This window comes from Candidozyma duobushaemuli (genome assembly GCF_002926085.2).
Source record: "Candidozyma duobushaemuli strain B09383 chromosome Unknown A_B09383, whole genome shotgun sequence".
Classification (NCBI taxonomy): domain Eukaryota; kingdom Fungi; phylum Ascomycota; class Pichiomycetes; order Serinales; family Metschnikowiaceae; genus Candidozyma; species Candidozyma duobushaemuli.
The window spans coordinates 2,059,614-2,082,151 of record NW_020289901.1 but is presented as its reverse complement, the minus strand read 5'-3'; the positions used below and the strand labels follow the sequence as shown (position 1 = coordinate 2,082,151).

The 22,538-nt window shown below is 44.9% G+C and overlaps 14 protein-coding genes and 2 non-coding genes across 16 annotated transcripts; 11 read left to right on the top strand and 5 right to left on the bottom strand. All coding sequences in view use genetic code 12, as the record gives it.

The window, feature by feature from the left end:
- Positions 1 to 10: 10 nt before the first annotated feature.
- Positions 11 to 895, bottom strand: PZF1 (Pzf1p; the record flags this gene model as incomplete). The annotated part of the gene is made up of 1 exon (XM_025479525.1): positions 11 to 895. One exon carries the CDS (start codon positions 893 to 895, stop codon positions 11 to 13), a length of 885 nt encoding a protein of 294 aa, XP_025338998.1.
- Positions 896 to 1,323: 428 nt separating this feature from the next.
- Positions 1,324 to 1,394, top strand: CXQ87_000972. Its single transcript has one exon. It is a non-coding gene; the product is annotated as a tRNA-Asp (tRNA).
- Positions 1,395 to 1,403: 9 nt separating this feature from the next.
- Positions 1,404 to 1,473, top strand: CXQ87_000971. The gene has a single exon. It is a non-coding gene; the product is annotated as a tRNA-Gly (tRNA).
- A 550-nt stretch (positions 1,474 to 2,023) lies between these two features.
- Positions 2,024 to 2,884, top strand: CXQ87_000970 (uncharacterized protein; the record flags this gene model as incomplete). Its single annotated transcript, XM_025479524.1, has 1 exon — positions 2,024 to 2,884. The coding sequence occupies one exon, from the start codon at positions 2,024 to 2,026 to the stop codon at positions 2,882 to 2,884; it is 861 nt and encodes a 286-aa protein (XP_025338997.1).
- Positions 2,885 to 2,941: 57 nt separating this feature from the next.
- On the top strand, positions 2,942 to 3,937 carry CXQ87_000969 (putative hydrolase; the record flags this gene model as incomplete). Its single annotated transcript, XM_025479523.1, has 1 exon — positions 2,942 to 3,937. One exon carries the CDS (start codon positions 2,942 to 2,944, stop codon positions 3,935 to 3,937), a length of 996 nt encoding a protein of 331 aa, XP_025338996.1.
- Positions 3,938 to 4,306: 369 nt separating this feature from the next.
- Positions 4,307 to 4,768, top strand: NCB2 (negative cofactor 2 transcription regulator complex subunit; the record flags this gene model as incomplete). The annotated part of the gene is made up of 1 exon (XM_025479522.1): positions 4,307 to 4,768. One exon carries the CDS (start codon positions 4,307 to 4,309, stop codon positions 4,766 to 4,768), a length of 462 nt encoding a protein of 153 aa, XP_025338995.1.
- A 1,388-nt stretch (positions 4,769 to 6,156) lies between these two features.
- Positions 6,157 to 9,156, top strand: CXQ87_000967 (uncharacterized protein; the record flags this gene model as incomplete). Its single annotated transcript, XM_025479521.1, has 1 exon — positions 6,157 to 9,156. The coding sequence occupies one exon, from the start codon at positions 6,157 to 6,159 to the stop codon at positions 9,154 to 9,156; it is 3,000 nt and encodes a 999-aa protein (XP_025338994.1).
- Positions 9,157 to 9,412: 256 nt separating this feature from the next.
- CXQ87_000966 (polyubiquitin-binding protein) lies at positions 9,413 to 10,378 on the top strand (the record flags this gene model as incomplete). Its single annotated transcript, XM_025479520.1, has 1 exon — positions 9,413 to 10,378. The coding sequence occupies one exon, from the start codon at positions 9,413 to 9,415 to the stop codon at positions 10,376 to 10,378; it is 966 nt and encodes a 321-aa protein (XP_025338993.1).
- Positions 10,379 to 10,432: 54 nt separating this feature from the next.
- HPT1 (hypoxanthine phosphoribosyltransferase) lies at positions 10,433 to 11,089 on the bottom strand (the record flags this gene model as incomplete). Its single annotated transcript, XM_025479519.1, has 1 exon — positions 10,433 to 11,089. The coding sequence occupies one exon, from the start codon at positions 11,087 to 11,089 to the stop codon at positions 10,433 to 10,435; it is 657 nt and encodes a 218-aa protein (XP_025338992.1).
- Positions 11,090 to 12,127: 1,038 nt separating this feature from the next.
- On the top strand, positions 12,128 to 14,728 carry LHS1 (Hsp70 family chaperone; the record flags this gene model as incomplete). Its single annotated transcript, XM_025479518.1, has 1 exon — positions 12,128 to 14,728. The coding sequence occupies one exon, from the start codon at positions 12,128 to 12,130 to the stop codon at positions 14,726 to 14,728; it is 2,601 nt and encodes an 866-aa protein (XP_025338991.1).
- Positions 14,729 to 14,857: 129 nt separating this feature from the next.
- On the top strand, positions 14,858 to 16,528 carry CXQ87_000963 (uncharacterized protein; the record flags this gene model as incomplete). The annotated part of the gene is made up of 1 exon (XM_025479517.1): positions 14,858 to 16,528. The coding sequence occupies one exon, from the start codon at positions 14,858 to 14,860 to the stop codon at positions 16,526 to 16,528; it is 1,671 nt and encodes a 556-aa protein (XP_025338990.1).
- Positions 16,529 to 16,676: 148 nt separating this feature from the next.
- On the bottom strand, positions 16,677 to 17,486 carry BUB2 (Bub2p; the record flags this gene model as incomplete). The annotated part of the gene is made up of 1 exon (XM_025479516.1): positions 16,677 to 17,486. The coding sequence occupies one exon, from the start codon at positions 17,484 to 17,486 to the stop codon at positions 16,677 to 16,679; it is 810 nt and encodes a 269-aa protein (XP_025338989.1).
- Positions 17,487 to 18,074: 588 nt separating this feature from the next.
- On the top strand, positions 18,075 to 18,935 carry CXQ87_000961 (uncharacterized protein; the record flags this gene model as incomplete). The annotated part of the gene is made up of 1 exon (XM_025479515.1): positions 18,075 to 18,935. The coding sequence occupies one exon, from the start codon at positions 18,075 to 18,077 to the stop codon at positions 18,933 to 18,935; it is 861 nt and encodes a 286-aa protein (XP_025338988.1).
- A 73-nt stretch (positions 18,936 to 19,008) lies between these two features.
- On the top strand, positions 19,009 to 19,666 carry CXQ87_000960 (aminodeoxychorismate lyase; the record flags this gene model as incomplete). The annotated part of the gene is made up of 2 exons (XM_025479514.1): positions 19,009 to 19,632; positions 19,664 to 19,666. 2 exons carry the CDS (start codon positions 19,009 to 19,011, stop codon positions 19,664 to 19,666), a joined length of 627 nt encoding a protein of 208 aa, XP_025338987.1.
- Positions 19,667 to 19,863: 197 nt separating this feature from the next.
- Positions 19,864 to 20,787, bottom strand: SER2 (phosphoserine phosphatase; the record flags this gene model as incomplete). Its single annotated transcript, XM_025479513.1, has 1 exon — positions 19,864 to 20,787. One exon carries the CDS (start codon positions 20,785 to 20,787, stop codon positions 19,864 to 19,866), a length of 924 nt encoding a protein of 307 aa, XP_025338986.1.
- A 181-nt stretch (positions 20,788 to 20,968) lies between these two features.
- On the bottom strand, positions 20,969 to 22,053 carry PDR17 (Pdr17p; the record flags this gene model as incomplete). The annotated part of the gene is made up of 2 exons (XM_025479512.1): positions 20,969 to 21,940; positions 21,964 to 22,053. The coding sequence occupies 2 exons, from the start codon at positions 22,051 to 22,053 to the stop codon at positions 20,969 to 20,971; spliced, it is 1,062 nt and encodes a 353-aa protein (XP_025338985.1).
- Between the last annotated feature and the right edge of the window lie 485 nt (positions 22,054 to 22,538).

The following is a 22,538-nucleotide window of genomic DNA, read 5'->3' as shown; positions in this document are numbered from 1 at the left end:
AGTGCCTTAATTAAATACCTTGCATCTGTTCCGCTATGAGCATGTCGAGCTCATTTTGCCTTTCATCGATTTCCTCGGCCAAAGAGCTATCAGAATCGGATAAATTCTCTTGCGCTGATTCATTGTCTATTAGATCCGACTCATCCAAGTCAGAGAAATGATCCAGATTTTCTTTGACCTCATCGAAATCTTCTGCCAACTGCTCTTCCATTTCCAACTCAAGCAATTTCTTTTCCGCCCGTTCCCGTTCCTTTTCATGTTTTTCCAAGTGTTTTTCATACGCGTGTTTTCTCTCGAACAATCTCCCACATCCTGGTCGAGGACATTTATATTTTTCTTTAAAATTGCCCAGCATTAAGCTGATGATTGAGGCGCCGCTTAATTCTCCAACATCAATGGCAGCCTCCTTCACCCTTTTGTCGATTGAGGTGCTTTCAACTTTTTCATGAGATCCATTAGCATCACCCTTCGATACCTCATTTTCGACCGTAGGAGGCACCTTGTCATTGTTATTCATCGCCAGCGTAGAATCGGAATCAGCAGAATTATTCAGCTTCTGATGTTCCTTTCTTACGTGGTCTTTGAGACTTCTCTCGGCCACGAAAGTAGAAAAGCAGCCTGGGTGACTGCAAGTGAAGGTCTGTCCTTCTCCATGCTCTTTTAGCTTATGCTTGGCAAGCAACACCTTGTTTTGAAACCTTCGGTTGCAAACATCACAGACAGTAACTTTTTCGTGTACTGACTCAATGTGGTGCTTGTACGATATGTGGTGGTAGAAGGCTTCATTGCAGTCATCATAGGGACATTTATGTTTCTTTGTGTGAGTAAGCTCGTGTCTTCGTAGTCTCTGGGCATCAATGACTCCTTTTCCACATATTTTACACTGAAACCTCATCTCACTGTCCTTCTGGTGGCTGCATTTGTGAACTTCAAGATGGACTTCCTGAAGAAAGCCTTATCGCATCCTTCAAAATCACAAGCGAACGGTCTGTCGTTGCTGTGTACGCGTTCGTGTTGTTTGAGAAGCGCTGGTCGCAGGTATCGCTTATCACAGCCATCAAACAGACATGCGTACTTCTTAGGCCTCGGCGTAGCCGTCATGGCTCATGTTGTAGTAAGATGTTGATGTTTGAGGTTCGCGATAGTGATGAGCCTTGCACTAAAATGGTTCTATCTCCGTCAAAAATGGTTGAAAACGGCTGAAAATACTACCGTTCGAATCAGAAACCCAATCTCAAAAAGTCTAATGTGTTTTTGGTGAGATTTTGGAATCTGGTAAATGTATCTGGTATAATAAAGCTGCGTTGTGGAGTAAATAAGAAATCCGAGATAGTTTAGTGGCTAGAATTACCGCTTGTCGCGTGGTAGACCGGGTTCAATTCCCCGTCTCGGAGCATTTTCTTGCGCAAGTGGTTTAGTGGTAAAATCCAACGTTGCCATCGTTGGGCCCCGGTTCGATTCCGGGCTTGCGCAATTCTTTTTGTATTTTTTTCTTCATATATCTTATCAACCGTAATTTTTATTTCATAAATGTGTCAGCTTAACTTTCCAAGGTCGCTTATTCTCTGGGAGCTTTTCTCGAAGTACAGGAGGCTAATTTAGATCTGGCCTTCTGCAGTATGTTTACATTTAAGAGGTCACTCCATACTTGATTGCTGGTTTCTCGAACCATTCAAAAAACGATTTCGAAAATACCAAAGGCAATCTTCATCTAAATTTGCGTCGAATCTTATCGGTTGCAAAATGTCGTGTACAGTTTGTCCCGCCCCGGATAAATTTAGGTACGGATCCACATTTGGCCAGAATTGGCAGGTGCGACATTGCACTGAGCTTTTGTAAACACAAGGCAGAGAAAATTGTCTGCCATTTTTAGAACTCGTCACACAACTACTATCGTATCCCTTGAGACTCTACATCCCACGTTTCCTTTTACGGATCATATAGATTCACTATCAAAAAAACATTCCTACAGAGTCAAAGCACATATACATCGTCAAAAGTCTTAACTCAGCCCCCAATCCACATGTCATTCGTCACCTCAACAATTATGGGTAGCATCACCCAGTTCAGAAGGGACGACATGCCTTCAGCAACCACTGGAGATGATGATTCTGAAACTGGTATGCCTTCTGTTGATAGCGGAATGCCCAGTATCTCATCTTCAAGTGAACTGATCTCTACTCCTTCAGTGACAGTTCCTGCCCATGATCATAACCCATATATTTATAGAGAAAGCCGTCTCACCGGTACAGTTTTCATTGCCGTTGGCAGTGTCGTCGGCGCTATTATCCTTGCATTTGTCTTGTTCCATCTTATTCGTTCAATTCGTGCCTCCATGCTAGCGAAGAAGTCTTCCAGTGGCGAGAAGAGCATGTACGAAAACTACAACCGCAACAGGTTGTATAGTAACTCCGTTGGTCTGTCCAGTACAAATTTCCTAAATACAGAGTACCAGGGTTCTGTGGCCAAGATTCCGCTCATGTCATCCAAGTCTTTGTACGATGGCTCTCAGGCCGGCGATACTTCCACTTTGCACATGGGTGAAACACCTTACGCCACATCGCATCATGACCTCACCAATATGTTCATTTCGCCTACGAAGGAGGTGATGTCGCATAGCAGGACCAAGTCTCAGTCCAACATTCTTGCAGGAAGCTCCATGTCGTTAAGAAATGAGCCATCCCCAGCTATCAATAGGCACTCGCAACTCATCCCGAATATGTACTTGAGTCCTGCGGTGAACAACAGCGAGTATTCGTTGCTGGAGCACGCCGCAGGCCTGTCGGGCAAATCTTCCTCGAATTCGCCTGAAAATAGCCCTAGGGGTAGACAGAAGAAGAAAACAGTACCAAGCATGTACTTGGACGACCTCATTGATAAATAGTGTTAAGAAAATGCATATCGGTTACAACATGTTTGTAGATACAGTTCGCACTGAGTCATGTTGATGTTATACTCTTCTGCGATAAGAAGGTTCGGCACCTGCTCCAGGAGGCTAACGAAAATCGATTGGCGAAAAGAATTTGAGTCTCTTCACATTGATGATGTGAAGCCCCTTCCGAAACTCCGAACGGTGGAAATCTCAGCTCAGGTCATCAAGCCCACCAGAGGCATTGAGATCAACCAGAACAAGTCACCATTGATCCTCATACACGGTCTTTTTGGGGCAAAACAAAACTATGCTTCAGTTGGAAAGCAGATTTCTTCGCTAACGCAACGAGAAGTAATTGGTCTAGATATGAGAAACCATGGTGCATCACCTCATGCTGCTCCTCATACCTACATGGCAATGGCCAGGGATACCATTGAGTACCTCGAGAAGCACGTTAGAGTTCCAGTCGCTCTAGCTGGTCACCTGATGGGTGCTAAAGTGTCAATGCTTGTCGCCTTGCTTCGTCCTGAGCTTATAGAGAAACTTGTGGTCATTGACAACAGTCCTGCTTCAGAAAAACTAGACCAGCAGTTTTATCGAGGTCTTTTGGGCTTATGTCACCTCGAGCGCGATAAGAGCTTGCCGGGTTTACCTAAGACGGCGTTGCATGCCAAGATGGACAAAATCTTGTTGAAGTATGAGAAGGACAAATTGGTCAGACTCTTTCTCTTGTCAAACTTATGCAAGAGGACTACAAAGCATGATCTGCTGCCGATCAAGTTTAGAGTGCCAGTATTGAACTTCTTGAAGGACGATGTGCTTCGAGAATTGGGATTGTGGCCAGAGGACGTGAAGGGGAAGAAATTCCATGGTCCGGTGAAAGTTATGAAAGCAGCAGAATCAAATTTTATCCAGGAGCACAACATATCAGAAGACTTTCCCCATTACTTCGATAGTTTTGATGTTTCGGTCTATGAGTGTGGACACTGGTTAGTGAGCGAGAAACCAGAACAGTTCGTGAAGGAGATGATTGAATTTTTAGACGATTCTTCGCATGCTCAGTGATTCAGACCTCCAGTTCCTTCCCTTTGCAGAGCGTAGAAGTTAAACACACAGCATAGGTACCCCTGTCAAGTCAGAGACACGGGCAGACTTTCATCAGATGAATTTACAGCCATGTAGTTACAACGCTCACACGTAGAAGGTGCGTCATTCTTTCCTCGATAACTGTAATAGCTACCCTAACTGAAACATGGTGGTTCTCATTCAAGCGTACGGGATGAGCATGAGCACGCGATTACATAATCAGCTCTCAACACAATAAGTGTATATAAAGAGGAGGCCTGCGCATTTTCTCAAAGGCTCAGTCTCTTAAGTTGCACCCAAACTAACGTTAATCTAAAACAAAAAGAAGCCCATATAACAAAACAAAAAATGTCGGACTTTGCGCCTACGTCATCCTCGCCGGGAGAGGACTTGTCGTTGCCAAAGGCAACTGTTCAGAAAATTGTGAGCGAGATTTTGCCTAAAGACATTGCCATTTCCAAAGAGGCTAGAGAAGCCATCACGGAGTGCAGCATAGAATTCATTATGATATTATCCACGCAGCTGAACGATATAGCTGAGAAAGAGGCCAAAAAGACAATAGCTAGTGACCATGTTATCAAAGCTTTGGAGGAGTTGGGCTTCCACAACTATCTCGATATCATCAACAAGGTTTTGGACGAGCACAAGGAATTGCTCAAGGGAAAGGAGAAGAAGAACAATAAGTTCCTTAATTCTGGCTTGACGGAGGAGGAGCTCTTGAAGCAGCAGGAGGAATTGTTCAAGAAGTCTAGGGACCGTTTGCAAGGCAGTGGGTCCCCCGGAGCACAGGAGATCAAGCAGGAGAACTGATGACATTGGGAATGTAGTAATGAGTGAAGCCTTCCAAACAGCAGGCTTGTGTATATTAGATCAGAGCAAAGACGTTCGCTGGAGTTTGAAATAATGTATATTACATGGTATCTATGGTACAGAATGCGTAGGGTATGCTGGGCGGATTAACCTAGAATCAACTCGTATAGGATGATCAAGACATTAACTGCGATAAGCGGAAGTCTCAACAATGTTCTTATGGCGCTGATCAAAGTAATGAGTCTATTTTTGATGGACGTGTCTGCGTTAGCTTGCATTCCGTATTGTTGCTGGAACTGATTGGGAGCAGCGTTACCCCAACCAATTCTATTGAGGAACCTGTCTTCACTGAGAACAGCTATACCGTTGACACTGAGCACAATGACGTAGAACAATTTGCCCAAGCCAAACATCGTGGGTTATAATGTAAAAAAGGTCAAGTGTTGATTTTAGTGAGGTGAGGAATCCGTACACCCGTACGGGGCACTTTGCTGCTCATGTTGGACTTATACCTTGAGCTATGCGGCAGAATAGGGAGTTTTTATAATGGCTTTGGAAGATATTGTTTTAAGCGGTTTGTAATTGGCTTATTTGAATGAGATAAATAGGGTTAAAAGCATCGAATTGTGTCATAGTTCACGTATGTGCCGAGGTGCGACTCTCTAATATCTTCAATGGCTGCAAACTGTAATTTATGGCTTCTGGTATCGCTTATTTCCATTCCTGCCTCAATATTTAATCGCTCTGTAATAAAGTTCGAAACAGTGGGGTATTGTGTGTTTTTTTAGGAAGAATGTTTTATTTGCGTTTTAGAACGATTTGTCGCTGTGGATACTAATTCGCAGAAGTACCACGAACTTTCTCCCATTGAAGTAGTAGGCCGGATCCTCAAGCAAAGAGTATTCTTCCACTTAGGGAAGTTATTTATAACTGTTGCAACTAAGTAACTGTCATAAGAATGTATATCAGTATAGAGGCAGCCTTAGGTCAGAGGAACAGTTGAAAAGAGTTTTTCGATCACGATCGATGTCCATGATATCTGGCACACTTCCGAGACAAAGCTAGGGGCTTCTAGATTAAAATAAACCGTAAGTTTCACCTTAACACGTCACCATACATTGCTTACATTCGAAGACCCTTCACTATAACTCTTCTCTCATGAGCCGGCACCTGGTTTGTGCGAAGTAGCTTGAAGACTTCGCCAGCCAAAATTTGCTTCGACAGTAAAATAATCTATCATATCTCCTCTACATTTGAATAATTGCCGCCGTGATTGTGGAATAGAATGTAGTACCCTTGTGACTTGGTTCAGGTGATGGTGTGCGCACGCATACCCTACATTTTTCAGTGGTTATTTTTTTCATACAGAAGTACCACCAACAACCCAAATGGACAAAGAAACCCTCCTCAAGGCGTTGTCGGGCACCCTTGATGCCAGCTTGCAAGGCAGAAAACAAAGTGAGCAGCAGTTGCGTTATTTTGAAGAGCAGCCCGGTTTCACCGCGTATCTTCTTGACCTCATCACTGACTCCAGCATCAACCTAGGAGTACAGGCCTCCGCTGCCATTTTCTTCAAGAATAGAGTTTCTAATTACTGGGTTGTCCCCGATATCAAAACTGCAAGCGCAAGATACATTCAGCAAAATGAAAAGCCGATGATCAAGCAAAAATTGATAGAGGTTTTGAGCCAAACTTACAAAAGCCCGGTCTTAAGAGTCCAGCTTTCAACTTCGGTCAGTAATATCCTCAATGCTGAGAAGTGGGATGATCTCACTGAAATAATTCCAAAGCTCATTTCAGATACCTCCAACATCGACCATGTCTTCACAGGTTTGATTTGTCTTTTCGAGTACACCAAAACGTACCGTTATTCACACGAGGGTAATAGGAATATTGTCCTCGAAGAGGTTGCGGAAAAGATGTTCCCATTGTTGGAAACCTTGACTGAAAGTCTTTTAGAAAACGATTCTGATATCTCAGATGAGTTGTTCTACTTGATTTTCAAGATCTTCAAATATTCCACCTACTCCTCATTGCCCGCATATCTCACGGACCCTTCGAAACTTGGGACCTGGTGCAAATTCCATATCTTGCTCATCAACAAGCCTTTGCCTTCTTCTGTGTTACAAGAAGAGCCATCAGAAAGAGCCACTGTCCCTCGTATTAAGGCTGTGAAATGGTGCTTTGGAAACTTGCACAGACTCTTGTTCCGTCACGGTGGTGGAGTCAGTACTCCTAAGAAGGATTCAGAATTTGCAAGAACTTTCTTGTCCACATTTGTTCCCGAAATTCTAAATGTGTACTGGCAGATCATCGAAAAGTGGTCTTCCAAGGAAGTGTGGTTGTCTGAAGCCTCTTTGTACCACTTGATTGGCTTTTTGGAGCTGGTTATTGAAACTCCTGCCTTCCCATTGATCGAAGAGAAGTTGGATGCCATCGTCAGACACGTTCTCTTGCCAACACTCAATGCCAATCAGGAAACCATCGAGCTTTATGAAGACAACCCTGAAGAATACATCAGAAGATTTTTCGACGTCAGCAGGGACAATCCAACCGCCGATACTGCCTCCATAAACTTCGTTTTCCGTTTGTCCTCCACCAAATTTTCCAAAACTGGTAATACCGTGCTTGCAATCCTCAACGACGTATTCCAGAAAAGAGCCTCCGACAGAGAGAATTTGGAATATGCTTGTCAAGCAGAAGGAGCTCTTCGTGTGCTTGCCACCATCTCCATTAGGCTCAATAAGGATCTGAGCCCTGTCAAGGGTCAAATTGATCAGCTCTTACACTCCTACGTTTACCCAGAGCTTTCAGAGGCTGTCATTGCTAAGTACCCCTGGCTTACCGCCAGAGCCTGTGACACAATTGCCATGTTCATGCACAAGTACAACGACCAAAAGATTTTGCAAGATATCTTCCAGGCTATTGTCCACTGTTTCCAACAACAGGAACACTTCCCTATTCAGTTGACTGCCATAGATGGTTTGCGTGCTTTGGTGGACGAGGACTTGGTGGCTGGTCAGGTTGCTGACCAGGCTCCCCAATTAATGGGTGTCTTGCTTGACATGTCGAAGAACTTCGAGAGTGATACCTTGAATACTGTCATGGATGTGTTTGTCGAGAAGTTTGCTGCCAACTTGGAGCCATACGCTAATGAGCTTTCTATGCGTTTGGCCGAGCAGTTCATCAAGTTAGCCAATGAGATCTTGGAGCAGTCTTCTCAGAATGGCGGCATTGACGTTGACAAGGAGTACGCGGCTGCAGGTGTTTTGAACACTTTGACATCGCTTGTTATCTCCATGAATGCATCGCCTCAAGTGGCCAGCAACCTCGAGGTTATTCTCAAAGATATGATCAAGTTCATCTTGGAGAACTCAATGGCTCTGTTCTTGACAGAAGTTGTCGAAATTTTGGAGTCCATCATGTTCAGTACAAACCGTATGTCCCCTACGATGTGGGAGCTTTACGAGTGTGTGATATCATGCTTTGATACTTACGCCGAGGATTTCTTTGACAGCTTCCAGCCATTTTTGGAGGCTGTGGTGTTGCATGCTTTCAGCGATGAGGAGATCACCGTTGACAACAGTAATGTGCAAGCAATGTTCAAGATCTGCTTCAAGATGTTGCAAGGGGACATGGTGGACCCAGTGTTCGCCCACCATGCATTCGAGTTGATCGAATTCTCAATCTTGACTTTGAACAAGAGATTCGTTCCATTTTTGCCCGACTTCTTAGCCGAAATCTTCAAGATCTATCAAAGCTTGGACGCCCAAGAAGCATTTGATGGCTACATGTTGCACTACTTGTCAGTGTTGAAGATCTTCTTCGCTTGCTTCTGCGTCGAGGCCACTGGAACGTTACTGATAATGAAGCAGCACGACGTTACCAAATTCTTCTTCACAATGTGGGTCAAATACAGTGATGAGTTCAGATCTGTTTATGGTTGCAAGTTACAGATCCTCGCAGCCCTTTCCATTCTCCTGGAAGCTCCATTAGACCACCTTCCAGCACAAGATTTGGTCGGCGAGACCGTCGATTTGCTCATCTCCAACTTGGAGTCTCTTCCACACGCCATCAAGGCCAGACAGGATATCGTTGACAGAGACAATGGTGTGCGTACCACAAGCAGAGATTTCACGAGCGGTGGTGATGATGAAGACGAGGAGGACTATTACGAAGATGATTTGGAGGCTGACGAGGCCGAGCTTGAGGCCATGAAGCAAACACCACTCGATAACTACAATGTGTTCTACCTGTTTGCAGAGAAAATCAATCAAGTTCAACAGCAGGATCCACAGAGATACCAGGCGGTTTTTGGAAACTTGGACGAATCACAAAAGGAGATTGCCAACAGGATTGTGCAAATTCACCTGCAACACCACCAGTAGGCTGGAGGTATATCACATAGCCTAAAACGAGTGCAGTATAGCGCATTTTCATAGTAGGTTCTCGCAACACTAGAGTACTGTATGTGACATCAAAGGCGAACTCCAGAACCACTTTTGATCTTCAACCTTACACCCAAAAGTTCATAATAATCTGAATAAGATGTTTTCTGGATTCGGATCAGGCTTTTTCGGAGGCCAAAACTTCTCTCTGATGAATACGAGATTTGAGGATTACTTCAGATGCTACCCAATAGCCATGATGCCTGATAACGTCAGGAAGGATGACGCCAACTTTGGAGGAAAGATCTTCCTTCCTCCTTCAGCTTTGAACAAACTCACCATGTTGCATATCAGATACCCAATGTTGTTTGAATTGACGAATGAGGGTCTGGACAAAAAGACACACAGTGGTGTTTTGGAGTTCGTTGCCGAAGAAGGAAGAGTGTACATCCCCCAGTGGATGATGGAAACGCTTGAATTACAGCCGGGATCTTTGGTGAAGATTGCAAATCATGATTTACCCAACGGTCAATTCACTAAGCTCGAGCCTCAGTCCGTTGACTTTCTCGAGATCTCAGACCCCAAAGCGGTTTTGGAAAATGCATTGCGGAAGTTCTCTACATTGACGATAAATGATATCATTGAAATCGATTACAACGACACAAGATATGGAATCAAGGTTTTGGAAGCAAGGCCTGAGTCTGATTCTAAGGGTATCTGTGTTGTTGAGACAGATTTGGAAACCGAGTTCGCCCCACCGGTGGGATACGTTGAGCCTGAGTATACTCCTAAATCTGTGAAGCCATCTACGACACCAATAGATCCTTCCAGTGTCAAGAAGAGTGCAGGTGCTGGCACTATGGCTCAATCGATAAACTTTGCCAACCTCGTAGCAAGTGGTGGCACAACATCATACAAAGGCAGTGGCCAGAAGCTCTCGGGTAAGGCAACTGGAGATGAGGATAAAAAACTCACCATCGATGACTTGGATCCTGACATTCCTCCTGCCCCCTTACATTTACCGGAGAACCAGCTTTTCCTTGGATGGCCAGTCACACTTCCCACCCCGGAGGAGTCGGAGTCGGAGCAGCCTGCGCCTAAAGCATTTTCTGGCGAAGGCAAGTCATTGAGACAAAGCAAGAAGAGAACAAACAAGGGCAAAGATCACCCTCCCTTGAAGAACCACAATCGCAGCCCTGACTACATCGAGATTGATGATTAATGATTCTAATTATGATACTTCCTAGACCACTGTGGCCTCTGGATATTCTATTATTTACTGCTCCGTGGTAGAAGGGAGAAACACGTCGTTGCCTTGCTCCACAGCTCTCTTGGTATGGTAGACAATGTCATCGGACTCCCATGGGTAAGCGATCCACACATCTGGCACAGTTCTTGCGGCGAAATAGTTGCCAGTCTTCATGATCTCATCTGGCAAGTCAGCCTTCTTGGTCTTGTCCTTGTCGTGAAGAACAAAAATGCCGAACTTTGTGTCTTCAGGGTTGGCACCCTTAGCCTTGGCTTGCTCAGTGACGTCCTTCTTCAACTCAGATACAGCATAATGCAAAGTGGTTCTAGTGTCGTCAACCTCGTCAATGATCAAAATGTTCTTGTTGACCAAGTCCACCTTGGATTGAGCGTAGTCAATCCACTGGGTTCTGACAACCTGAGTGCCGACCTGCTCAGCCTGAGATCCAACGGTCTCGATATCCTCGTAAAGAGACAAAATGATGGCCATGATTCTGATGTTAGGCTGGCCTGGCTCCTTCAAGAAGGTTCTCAACATACGAGCTGGGATGAATCCTCCACCACCGATGGCGATGATCAAGTCAGGCTTGAACTGCTTGATCTTTTCAGAGGTCTCCTGACACAACTGGTGAATGTTGTTGTACGTAATGTACATTTTCGTAGCTTCAACGTCGGCGTTGTCCATCTTGTCTAGTTTGCGAAGATTGTTTCTGGCGTGGGAAGGAGAAGTTCCTTATAAGTGCGTGATGAGAATGGGATGAGGGAAGATAAGACGGTCTTTTTACTCTTCGCGACTTTTTTTTTCTAGCCAATGCGGTCAAGCAAAGGTCATTGAAATTGTACTTGGGCAGTTGTTTGAGGTGATGGCTGAAGGGTCAACAATTTCAGGGAGTGAAGTGTTTGATTATGCTACTTCTAGAAGCTCTGATGGCAGGTCGGAAATGGTGAATAGCCTCCGAGGCATCTCCGCGGGTTACTCTCTTTTCGCAACCACGAAGCGCAGCGCCTGCTTCAATACTTTACAGCAGGAGTTACACGTGGCAATCTTCTGAAAGATAAGTTATCAGTATTTAGGCTGTGAGAATGACCGAATTCATGAAGGCGGTGGCGATAAAGGTGACACCTGTTCAGTCGTACCGCTTAGGAGGTGCATCCAGCGAGGATCAGTATTTTGACTTGTATAACTCGATAGAGTCAACAATTCTATCAATTTGGCCAGCTTATGTTGGGAATATAAAATATTTTAAAAATTCAGCTCGTATCCTTCTGGCTACCCTAGTTGGCCACTTGACATACAAGGCATTTGGTCTCAGTATCATGCAGTCCAGTCTCTCCACGATTACCTATTCAGGCGATTGCAAAAAAATCACATCTTGAATTGAAGACGATGAACGGAACTTGAAATGACAACAAAATTGCGAAAATTATAATAGTTTAAAGCGGAAGGTGGAAGATCAAAATTTTTTTGCTTCCGAAGTCCAGTCACCAGCTTCCTTTTCACGTTGGGCCCTTCCCCACCTTGATCGTCGACCTCACGGTTGTGCACACTGTAGTGGCCACTATGTATCGAGATCTAGCTGGAAAACAGTCTACAACTTCTTCTTCATTACCTATACCCCCAAACACGATGAAGTTGACTGCTTTACTTTGCTTACTTTGGAGCTCTCTAACGCTCGCCGCCATTGTAGGCATCGACCTTGGTCACCAATTTACAAAAGCTATAATGGTGGCCCCTGGCTTGTCTTTTGAGATTGTCGTCACTGATGAAGGCAAGAGAAAAGACTTGAGTGCTATCTCTTTGAGACCTACTGTTGAAAAGGGGGAATTGCTCGATGCTGACAGGGTGTTCGGTGCCAAGATTGGCTCGCTTTGCTCGAGATTTCCCGAGTCCTGTGCTGCTAACATCAAGGCCCTCTTGGGTAAGCTGATTGACGACTCCACAGTCCAGGAATACCTCAAACGCCACCATGGCGTGAGCTTGACTTCCGACAAACTGAGAAACAACAGTGTCAGCATGCAGTTGGGTGCTGATGCCAGCAAGTTTGAGTTCCCCGTGGAAGAGCTTATGGCTATGACTTTGAACGAATTGAAGGACAGAGTTCTCAATGAGTTGGAAAACCACAGACAGGCCAAGAACATTGCCGAGGATGTCGCTATCTCAATTGCTCCATACGCCTCCCAGGCCGTTAGAAGAGCCTATTTGGACGCTCTCCACTTGGCCAACTACTCCTCAGTTTTGGGTCTCGTTGACGAGGGCACCGCCGTGGCTAGAAGCTACATCGGTAGCAGAAAGCTCAACGATGAGGATGTTTATGGTGAGACTGTTAACCATATCATTTACGACTGTGGTGCCGGTTCCACAACTGCCACATTGTTCTCCTACACCTATTACGAAAACCAGACTATGACCTTAGACATCCAGAGTGTTGGTCACGATGATTCTTTCGGTGGTGAATTGTTGACTCAATCTGTTTATGAGCTTCTTTTTGAACGTTACTTGAAAGAGTTCAAGTTACCCAAGAAGCACACCTTGTCTCCAAAGTTGGCTTCTAGACTTCTTGAAGCGGCCGAAAAGGCCAAGGTTATTTTGTCTGCCAACAACGAGTACAAGGTCACTTTGGAGAACTTCCCTGACGAGAAGGACTTCTCCACTGTCATCACCAGAGATGAGTTCGAAGCAGCCAACGCCGAGATTAGAAAGAATATTGCTGACCCTATCAATGAAGCCTTGAAGAACAGTCCATCTGGACCTAAGTCTGTTGATGACATCAAGTCTGTTATTTTGAACGGTGGCTCGACTAGAGTGCCATTTGTTCAGAAGGAATTGGTAAACTTTTTGGGTTCCGAGGACAAGATTGCCAAGACTGTGAACGCTGATGAGGCATGTGCTTTGGGTACTACTTTCAGAGCCTATGAGTTGAAGATGATCAATTCTAACCCTTACAATGTCATACTTACTGACAGAATTTTCAGTGACTTTGATGTCTCCATCGATGGTGCGCAAGAACCTCTTTTCCCTAGAGGATCAGCATCTGGATCCACTGTTAAGAAGTCTTTGGGACCTGTGAACAAGAAGGCGAAGAAAATTGGTTTATATGAAAACGGCGCTCTCTTCAAGACCTTCTCGATTGAGAACTCCCTCAGCAAGGCCAAGAACCTTAAGTGCGACAGCCCAGAAGTGTTTGGTACTTTCAAGATCGATCAAAACAAGATTGTTACATTGTCTGCTCTCACTGTGGAGTGCAATGAGCCTGAGGTTGAATCTACTGAAGAGGAGACCGCAACCGCTGTGAATGCCACTGCTCCCAAGAAGACAAAGACTCCTCCAAAGGTGAATTTGCCAATTCCTGACGCTGACTACACAAGTGTGAACCCTCTTCTGAAGAAGCACCGTTCAACCAGTGCAAACAGATTGGCTCACTTGAAGCAAAAGGACTTCGATAAGATTCGTGTGTCGGAGGTCAAGAACTTGGCTGAAAGCGCTTGTTACGAGTTGCGTGCTTACTTGGAGGAACATGGTGACCAAATTCGCAGTGAGTTGGGTATTGAGAAGTTGGAGAAGATCGAAGGCATCATTACCGAGACTCTTGAATGGTTGGACTACGAAAGTGACCACGCCACGTTGGATGAACTTCAGCAGAAATTCCAGAAAATTTCTACGCATAAAGCCGAGGTAGAGGACACTGTCAACATGCTCAAGAGTGACTTGTCTCTTGAGGCTCTTCAGAAGGTACACCAGGAGGGTGTTGATATCTCTTCCCTGGTTCAAGCCTACTTATTGGAGTATGGAAGCCAGATTAATGAGGTCAGAAGCAGATATGAGGCTGCTGATCTTGACTTTGATGTTGAGAACGACAAGATCATGAAAAAGCTTTACGGAAGCGGAACCAGTGAGGGCACCAAATTGGACAATCACTACAAGGAGTTTAAGGAAGCCTTGAGAACTCTCTCAAACACCATTGGATTATCAGCAAGTGCCTTCAACAAGAGAAACAAGAAGGAGGTGTTCCAGGAAGCCGAAGGCGTCAGATCTTTGATTGTGAAGATGGTGGAGGACATTTTGCCACTCCAGCTGAACCATGAGACAAGATTGGAGTATTTGTTGACCAGGCTCAAGACATTGACGAAGCAGAAGGAACAAAGGGAGGCCAAGGAGAAGGCAAAGGCTGAAAAGTCTGCCCAAGTTGATGAGAGTGCCGAGACAGAGGAGGTGGAAGCGGACCCTGTGGAGCAGGCCGATCCCGTCGAACCCTCTGAGCCTGTGGAGGCCAATGGACCTGATGACAATGAGCAGGAGACAGAAGAAGTGCACGACGAGTTGTAAGCACAAATAAAATAAGGCGAAAAACTTGGATTTGCCATTAATATTACCTATACATATATCGATCGTATCGAGCAGCGTAGTGCGCATCGAAAACCAAGATGCGATGTGCGACAGATACCAACTACTGTGATGCTGAATAGCAGAGATAGTTATAGAACTGGTGACTACTCCAGCTATGTTTCTAGTTCTCAAAGAGATACTAGAGGCCGGGGATTCCGAGAACGAGAAAGAGATCCAAGAGACAGAGACCCTAGAGACCTGAGGGACAGAAATGGCGATAAAGGAAGAGGCCGTTTTGATCGTGAATACGGCCAGGATCGAGACAAAAGGAATAGTTACAGATCCCATGATAACAGAAATGACGATAGATACCGTCCAAGAAATGACAGGAATGGTTACAGAAATCAGGGCAGTCGATACCGAGACACAGAAAAGAACATAGATCCAGATGCGGGTCTCACCAAGGAACAGAAGATAGATAAATACGAGAGAAAGCTAGCATCCTTGATGGCATATCCAGTTATTGAAAAACTACCTGTTCTAGGGTCACAATGGGGTGTCAAGCCAAAAGGACTAGAGAATGTTACTGCTCAGCGTGCGAAGCTCTCTGGGCTATTTCCACTTCCTGGAGCACCTCGTGCGGCAGAGGATGCCAAGATTGGAGACCTCCTCAAGGACTCTTCAGAGTCTGGAGTGTTGATGGCCAAATCGAAGATTGACCCACTTGACTCCCGCAACTCATGTATCATAATAGCGAAGGGATTGGACTTTAGCAAAGTCGCCTATCTCAAGGTTGCTGATCTCTTTGACCAGTTTTTGCGGTCCGTCGATTTAAAAGGCGTTACGCTCAACACAAACTATGAAAAGCTAAAAAAGACAAAGGACGATACTGCGTTGATCATCGAGTTCAAAACCAGTGTGGCTGCGACATTGGCCCTAGCACTCGACGAGAAAGAAATTCCCGCATCTTCTGTCGCTCACGATGGACTTCAAACGTCGGGTTCACTTAAGCTCTCACTCTCTCGTCCTGGTGAGTATGTCGTTCAATGTCTTCCCCCATATGAGTCAGGCGACGACGAGTTGAAAGACGAGGTCATTGACAGCCCCAGAAAACTAACCATCCAGGTCGATAAAACTACGACAGAATCACAACTACAAGACGCATTGACAGAGATCGCTCCTCTCCGAGCATTCAAATTGTTACGTGAGGTGGGAACCAAGGAGTCCGTGGGGCTCGCATTCGTCGAGTTCTTCATTGATCGCAAGATTCATCCAAAGACCAGCGATGCTGTGAAGTTGGTATCTCAATACGCTGCTGCTGCACGTCAGCTTCCGATGATCAAAAATGTAACCTTTTCATGCATCAAGATGTCAGAACTGGGTGACATCAAAACGAGCATTCAAGACTGCCCAATTGAGCTCAAAACATTACGATCCATGGTGCGCAACGAGTATGTCAAATACCACGCCAAACTGACGGTCATACAGATCATTAATGCTGTCACTCCAAATGACCTTCTAGATGATGTCAATTTCAGATTCATTCACCATGATATCAAAGAAGAGGCAGAAATCTTCGGTAAGGTTGTATCTCTTCGCATTCCCAGACCGCCTCACGATTACACCCCGGGGATGCAGCTGCATGTCAGCCAACCTGGGCTCGGCAAGGTATATGTTGAGTTTGAAGATGACAAGGCTGCTTTAAATGCAATCATGGGTCTCTCAGGCCGCTCTTATAATGACAGAACGGTGATCTGTGCATTCTATAGTCACCATGATTACCTGTGCGGGTTACTATAAGATGTTGAAGCATTTTTCATGTTGGCCATGAAATGCTTTAGCTCTTGAGGGACCAGTGGGTCAAATCCATGTCTTGCAATTAGACTGTACAAGTCCTTTGGGAGCTCTGGTATAAAACTTAAACTCAACTTGATTATGTCGTTCTCTCTCAAAGGGGGAAGTTTCTCAAAAGCTTCATTGGCTGTGACGATTGGAGAAGCGCCGACCTACTCATGATTAGCTGCGCCACGACGAAAAGGATATTCATGTGAGTTCCATATGCAAATAAAAAGTCCCAAAGTTTGATCAAAGAGTTGAGCGTTGGGGTACACGCACACAACGTTAGTACTGATGGAAAAGCATAAATCTCTGCCTTGAGAAATTTGGAGTCCAAGTAATCACTTAAGACTGGGTCAATGATGCGAAGGACGACGTCCACAAGACTCAAGCCGGTATGGACACCATCTAGATTGGCGGTGACATATAATGGAAGTTGGTCGTTGACCAAGTGGTGAAGCAAAGCAAAGGCTTGAGGCTCACTGCGATGACAGGAATATGCTATGGGTGCCAACAAGACATTCATGCCTTGAACGTAACCTACTTTATTTTCGGGCCGTGAGAGGGCAACAGCCAGTAGAATCCTGGTCAATGACTCCTCACTTACTTTCGAATGAAAGCTCTTGTCGTTCATGAGTGTTCTGAAGGTATCGTTCTTGATTTTGCGATATAGATCGGGAGGCAACTTTTCAGGAACTTCTGATATCAATCTGGCATATTTGCTGGTTGGATAGACGGGTACTCTGCACAATATAGACCAGACGTGGGATCGATATGGGCATTGGTCGTAGCCATCAGGAATGGTGAGTCCTTCTATTAGAATCATATATCGAAGTTGGCTGAGACTTGTATCTAGGATAATTTGAGGCAGCTCAATGAACTGCTCGATAGAGTCTTTCTTCCTTCCCTTATTGAGCTCCATGGTACACTGGTTTTGTTTTGGTGAAAACAGAAGATAAACACCGCGCCTGTATGCACCTACAGCTAAGACAGTAGACCCTTGAGTAAGAGAACACTTGATCCTCAAGTCAACGTGGCACTTCACAGAAATAGATACATTGAATTAAAGAGTTCAGACCTGATTATCCAGTCTTTTGCTTTTATCAGTTGAAGGCACTGCGCGGGGACGCTGTAGCCTGGATAGATGCCCATAAACCCGAGAATTTTTATATTTGAAATGACTGTTGGTATGTAATATTTGATTACATTTTGATAGGCATTAAACTAGTTCAGATCTCTCGGACTTTCAAACGAAAGTGTTTAGAAGGCTTCTTCATGGCTGCAAAACCGCTCCTTTCGTTTGCGACAAACTTAACTGTGCCAAAAGAGGTTGGAAACGGATAAAGGGATGTAATTATTTTTTCTCTTGAATACCTCAAAAGGAGAAAATCTTACCTTTACAAGCTAAAACAGTTTTGGTTTTCTACTACTGGTGATGTGACCTGCACTGTGCGACCCATCGCTGAAAATGCCCTAGACAGAGTTCACTAGTTTTTTCTTACAATCCAAAATGCCAGTCACAGAAATCAAGGGTTTCCAAGTACTCCCACTTCGGCTACCGGACAGTTCAGGGAAACTGTACCTCTATTTCAGAAAGCATGAAGTTAAGGGCAACGCTGCAGCACAGCTGCTCTCAGGACGGTCATTGTTCGTCTTCAACCTTCCCATCCAAACGACGCATCAGGTTGTCAAAAAATACTTTCAGCAGGTTGCAATCGGTGCTACTGTTGAAAATTTCATTCCCAGCATCCTTACAGATCTCCAGGAAGATTTCTACGTAGACCTCACAAAACTCACATCGGATCTCGAATTCGACAACGAAGATCCCACCAAAGAGATTGCAGAGAAGCTCCCGAAAAACTGTGCCATCATCACTTTCATCGACAAATCCTCCTTCCAACTAGCATTTAACGCATTGAAAAAGTTATCAAATGACGCTAAGACCACCAACTGGCCCGTGCCCTCATTAGGCTCTGCATTCCTTCAGAAGAAATACCAAAAGCAGATATTGGATGCTGGCAAGTTGTCAGTGGCAGTTGCAACAGCATTGGCCGACTTTAACAGGGCAGAGCAGGAGCTGATGGAGGATTTGAAGAGAAGTACTGAAGTGGTGGATGAGGATGGCTTTACCTTAGTGGTGGGCTCTCACCGTAAGACAAAGGCGGGTATCATGGGCAAACAAAAGCTTGCTTCAACCGTTGGTCTAGAAAAGGCCAACAAGAAGCTCAAGAAGAAGGAGAAGGAGGACTTTTACAGGTTCCAATTGAGAGAAAAGAAGAAAAACGAGATGAATGACTTGCTTCAGAAATTCAAGCAGGACCAAGAAAGGATCAAGGCCATGAAGGAGAAGAAGCGTTTTAGACCATATTAATGTATTATAGACAATAGACGGACACCTAGAATTTCAGTTTAGATCTTTCGCACCCACATCAACTACATCTGTCATGAGTGAGACAGGGGAACCCGAGACAATTGCTTATGAAACATTTATCGATCTGCTTCAATTCGATCCCTACAAGCTAGACATTGATAAATTACAACTTTTATCGACAATCAGGTATGACCCTGGCCTCACCTCCAATCAACCCACTACAGTTGCAGAAGTCAAGAAGGCTAACTTCTTCTGCTTCTCTGACCACATCGATAGACTCAGGTTCACTGCCGACTATTTCACATCATCGTTGAAGAACGAAAAACTTGTTGAGGACCTCTTCCCCTATGAGATCACAGAGAAGTACATCTTTGATCAACTCAGAAACACCTTATTCGAGTCTCAGGTGAGGCTCGATTTGCCAATGAAGGTACGCCTTTTGATGAAAATGAATGGTGAGGTGACCATTGAGCTACACGAGACTCCCGTGAGAGGAAATCTCTTTGACGGACTAGACGAAGACGGCCTTTTTACAGAAAGGTTCGATTTGTATGTCCAGAACGAGCCAATTTTGCCCTCTCCGTTCACCTCCTTCAAAACCACCCACAGGGCAGTTTACACGAATGCCAGAAACAAAGCACTCCCTGGTCATAGACCAGGCAAGGAAGAGGTCCTATTGGTGAACACCTCAAATCAGGTCATGGAGGGTTCCATTACCAATATTGCAGTGAGAAACGAGAAAGGGCAGTGGATCACCCCACAATTGACCTCTGGCTGTCTATGTGGGGTAGCACGAAAGATGCTTATTCGTGAAAATCACATATATGAGGGAAGCATATCAAAAAGTCTGCTTGTGAAGGGCCAAGATGTTCTACTTTTCAATGGAATAATGGGTGCCGTTAGAGGCACCATCATTGATTTCGTCTAGTTACTCTATAAGCTTCTTGATGGCCTCATCATTGAGGCCCATGATGTATAAAATGTCTTGCAAAGACTTGGTATTGAGGCAGGAAGGGGCTTCCTTCTGGACCTTAGGTTTGGCATTCCAGGCCACACCCCAACCAGCGACGCTCATCATCTTCAAGTCGTTAGCTCCGTCGCCAACAGCCACAGCGGACTTGAGGTCAATGTCATGTTTCTCTGCAATTTCCTTTAAAAGCTGAGCCTTCATGTCTCCATTGACAATGGGCCCGAAAGTGGTACCATTCAACTTCTGTTCATCGTCTACACCCAAGTTGTTGGCGTATGCATAGTTCAACCCAAGCTGTTCTTTTATGAAAGATGCCAACGGTATGAAGCCACCAGAGCAAACAGCCATCACTACACCCAACTTTTTCAAAGCCCTGCAGAGCTCCTTGGCACCATTGGTGATATTGAGCTTGAGCTTGAGTTCGTCCCATAGCGTCGTAGCGTCTATGCCTTTCAAAAGAAGGACACGCTCGCGCAAAGAGTCATTGAAATCCAACTCACCATTCATGGCGCGTTCGGTGATTTCAGCAACCTTGTCTTCGATGTTGGCGTAAGCTGCGATCAACTCGATCACTTCCTGGTAGATCAAAGTGGAGTCCATGTCAAAGACGAACAACTTCTTGTCCTGCCTCTCAGATGTCTTCTGGAAGAATGTGTCATATTGTGGATTAAGCTTTTCGTTCTCGTGCTTGATCAAATTGGTGATCAAGTCTGGCGTGGCTGTCTTAACTTGAAAGTCGATAACTCTATTTTTCGAGAGCTCCTCTTTGCCGAGGATCTGCAAGTCGGCGGTGACAGTGACAAACTTTTCTATCTGCTGCTGTTCCTCATTGGATAAAGCTGGACCATGCGCTATAAAGGTCAACGAGTATGTCTCAGGCATGTCGTATCAAATGATTCAACAACGTGAAGATTAATTTCCAATGCAGGTGAATCAATTAGTGGGCGTCGCGCATGAATATCTACAAGGCTGCGAAATGGGTAACCTCGCATACAGATAGTGAAGGGGACAGGAGAATAAAATGAAATGTGTTGTTAAAACTATGCGTATAAATAATAAGTGTCTATGCGGCCTCTTCGTGTTGCCGTCTCAAGTCATACTCACTCAAGCCAATCTCTTCTCCTAGCCTCTTAAAGTTGGCCATGTAGCGTTCATGTTTCTCATCTCCCATGCGGTTCATTTCCTTCCAGTAAACATCGTGAATATATTCGAAGTCGAGTATTCCATTGAACTCTTTGTCAAGTTGCTCCTTGGGCACAAAATTCTCAAACGGCTGGTCATAGATCGTCTTCAGACGGGTGTATGGATCGATGAACGGACCGACTAGTTTAAAGAAGGTGTAGCCAATCCATGGGATATTGGTGAAAAGACCACGTCCCAATCTTTCGGGATAGTGGTTTTGTAAAATGTGTAAAACTTGCTTGGAGATGCTGAGGGAAGGAAATTTGGAGGAAAGGTTGAGGTGCTCTGGAGCAGCCTTGAAGTCAATCAATAAAGCAAGGCCATCCTGGCCCGGAGGCATAAACTGTATAACTCTTTCTAACATGAACACCAAATGCTGCACTTGTCTCAAAGATGCAGACGTGTTCTGGTATCCGTTTCTAAGATACAAGCATGGTCGATTATCGTTATCATAACCAACAATAAGGTTCTTGCCGGTGACATTCTCTGCCTCCACGAGCTCTGGCGTTATGATCTTTCTAGGGTCGCTATGGCCAGGTACAACCACAACACCAAACGTTCTTCTCCACACCATGGACTCTTTGATTCTTTTAATGGTAGGCTCAACTTTCCATTTAGTTGCCCTCAAGTAACGCAAGAAACATTCTTTCGTAAGCCAGGCCTTCTCTTCCGCAAGTATAGGGTGTGTTGCAGCGTTTGCTGAATCAGACACAGGGATTTCATTCTTGATGTACTCCTGGAAATATTTCAACACATCATTATATTTGGTTTCTTGTTCTTTTGTGAGTTCAAAGACAGGTGGTTTGATGGGGTTGACGGGCGCTTCGAAAGGAACGTGGCGCTTGATAAGGCCCTTTCTCGGGCCATAGATGAGACAGAGGTAGCCTTCGAGGAGATCGAGACAACATCAGGCTCCTGAGAGCTGTTGCTCTCGTCATTCTGTCCACTTTTTCTCCAAAACGGCATTGCAGCAAGCTAAATGTGTCTATTATTCACGATGCAGATAAATGTTATTTCTATTTTTTTAACATTGTTCCGCAGTGAAACCGAGCGCGTCGTACCCATATCTTCTGCAGGGACTCTTTTCTCGGAGAGACGTCCTTGGGCCCGATGGCTAATCGGAAAAGACCGAAACATCAAATGAAACACATTATTGAATAGTTCCTTGCATGGAACTGATCGACCCACTTTTGGGGCATTTAACCGAGTTCGCGGGGTTGGTTACCCTCCCCAGTCTATGGAACGATTAATCCGCACTTCTGTACAAGTCACAGTAACACCATGTCTATCAAAGTTACCGTTTCGTCAGACCACACTGAATCTCCAATTGACAATCTGTTCGTCTTGAAAACTGTCGAAGATCAGATTGACAATATCGATGCCGTCAACATCTTCACTGAGAAACTTTGTGCGGCATTTAGCACGAAAAGTTCGAAGCACAAGTTCCTTAT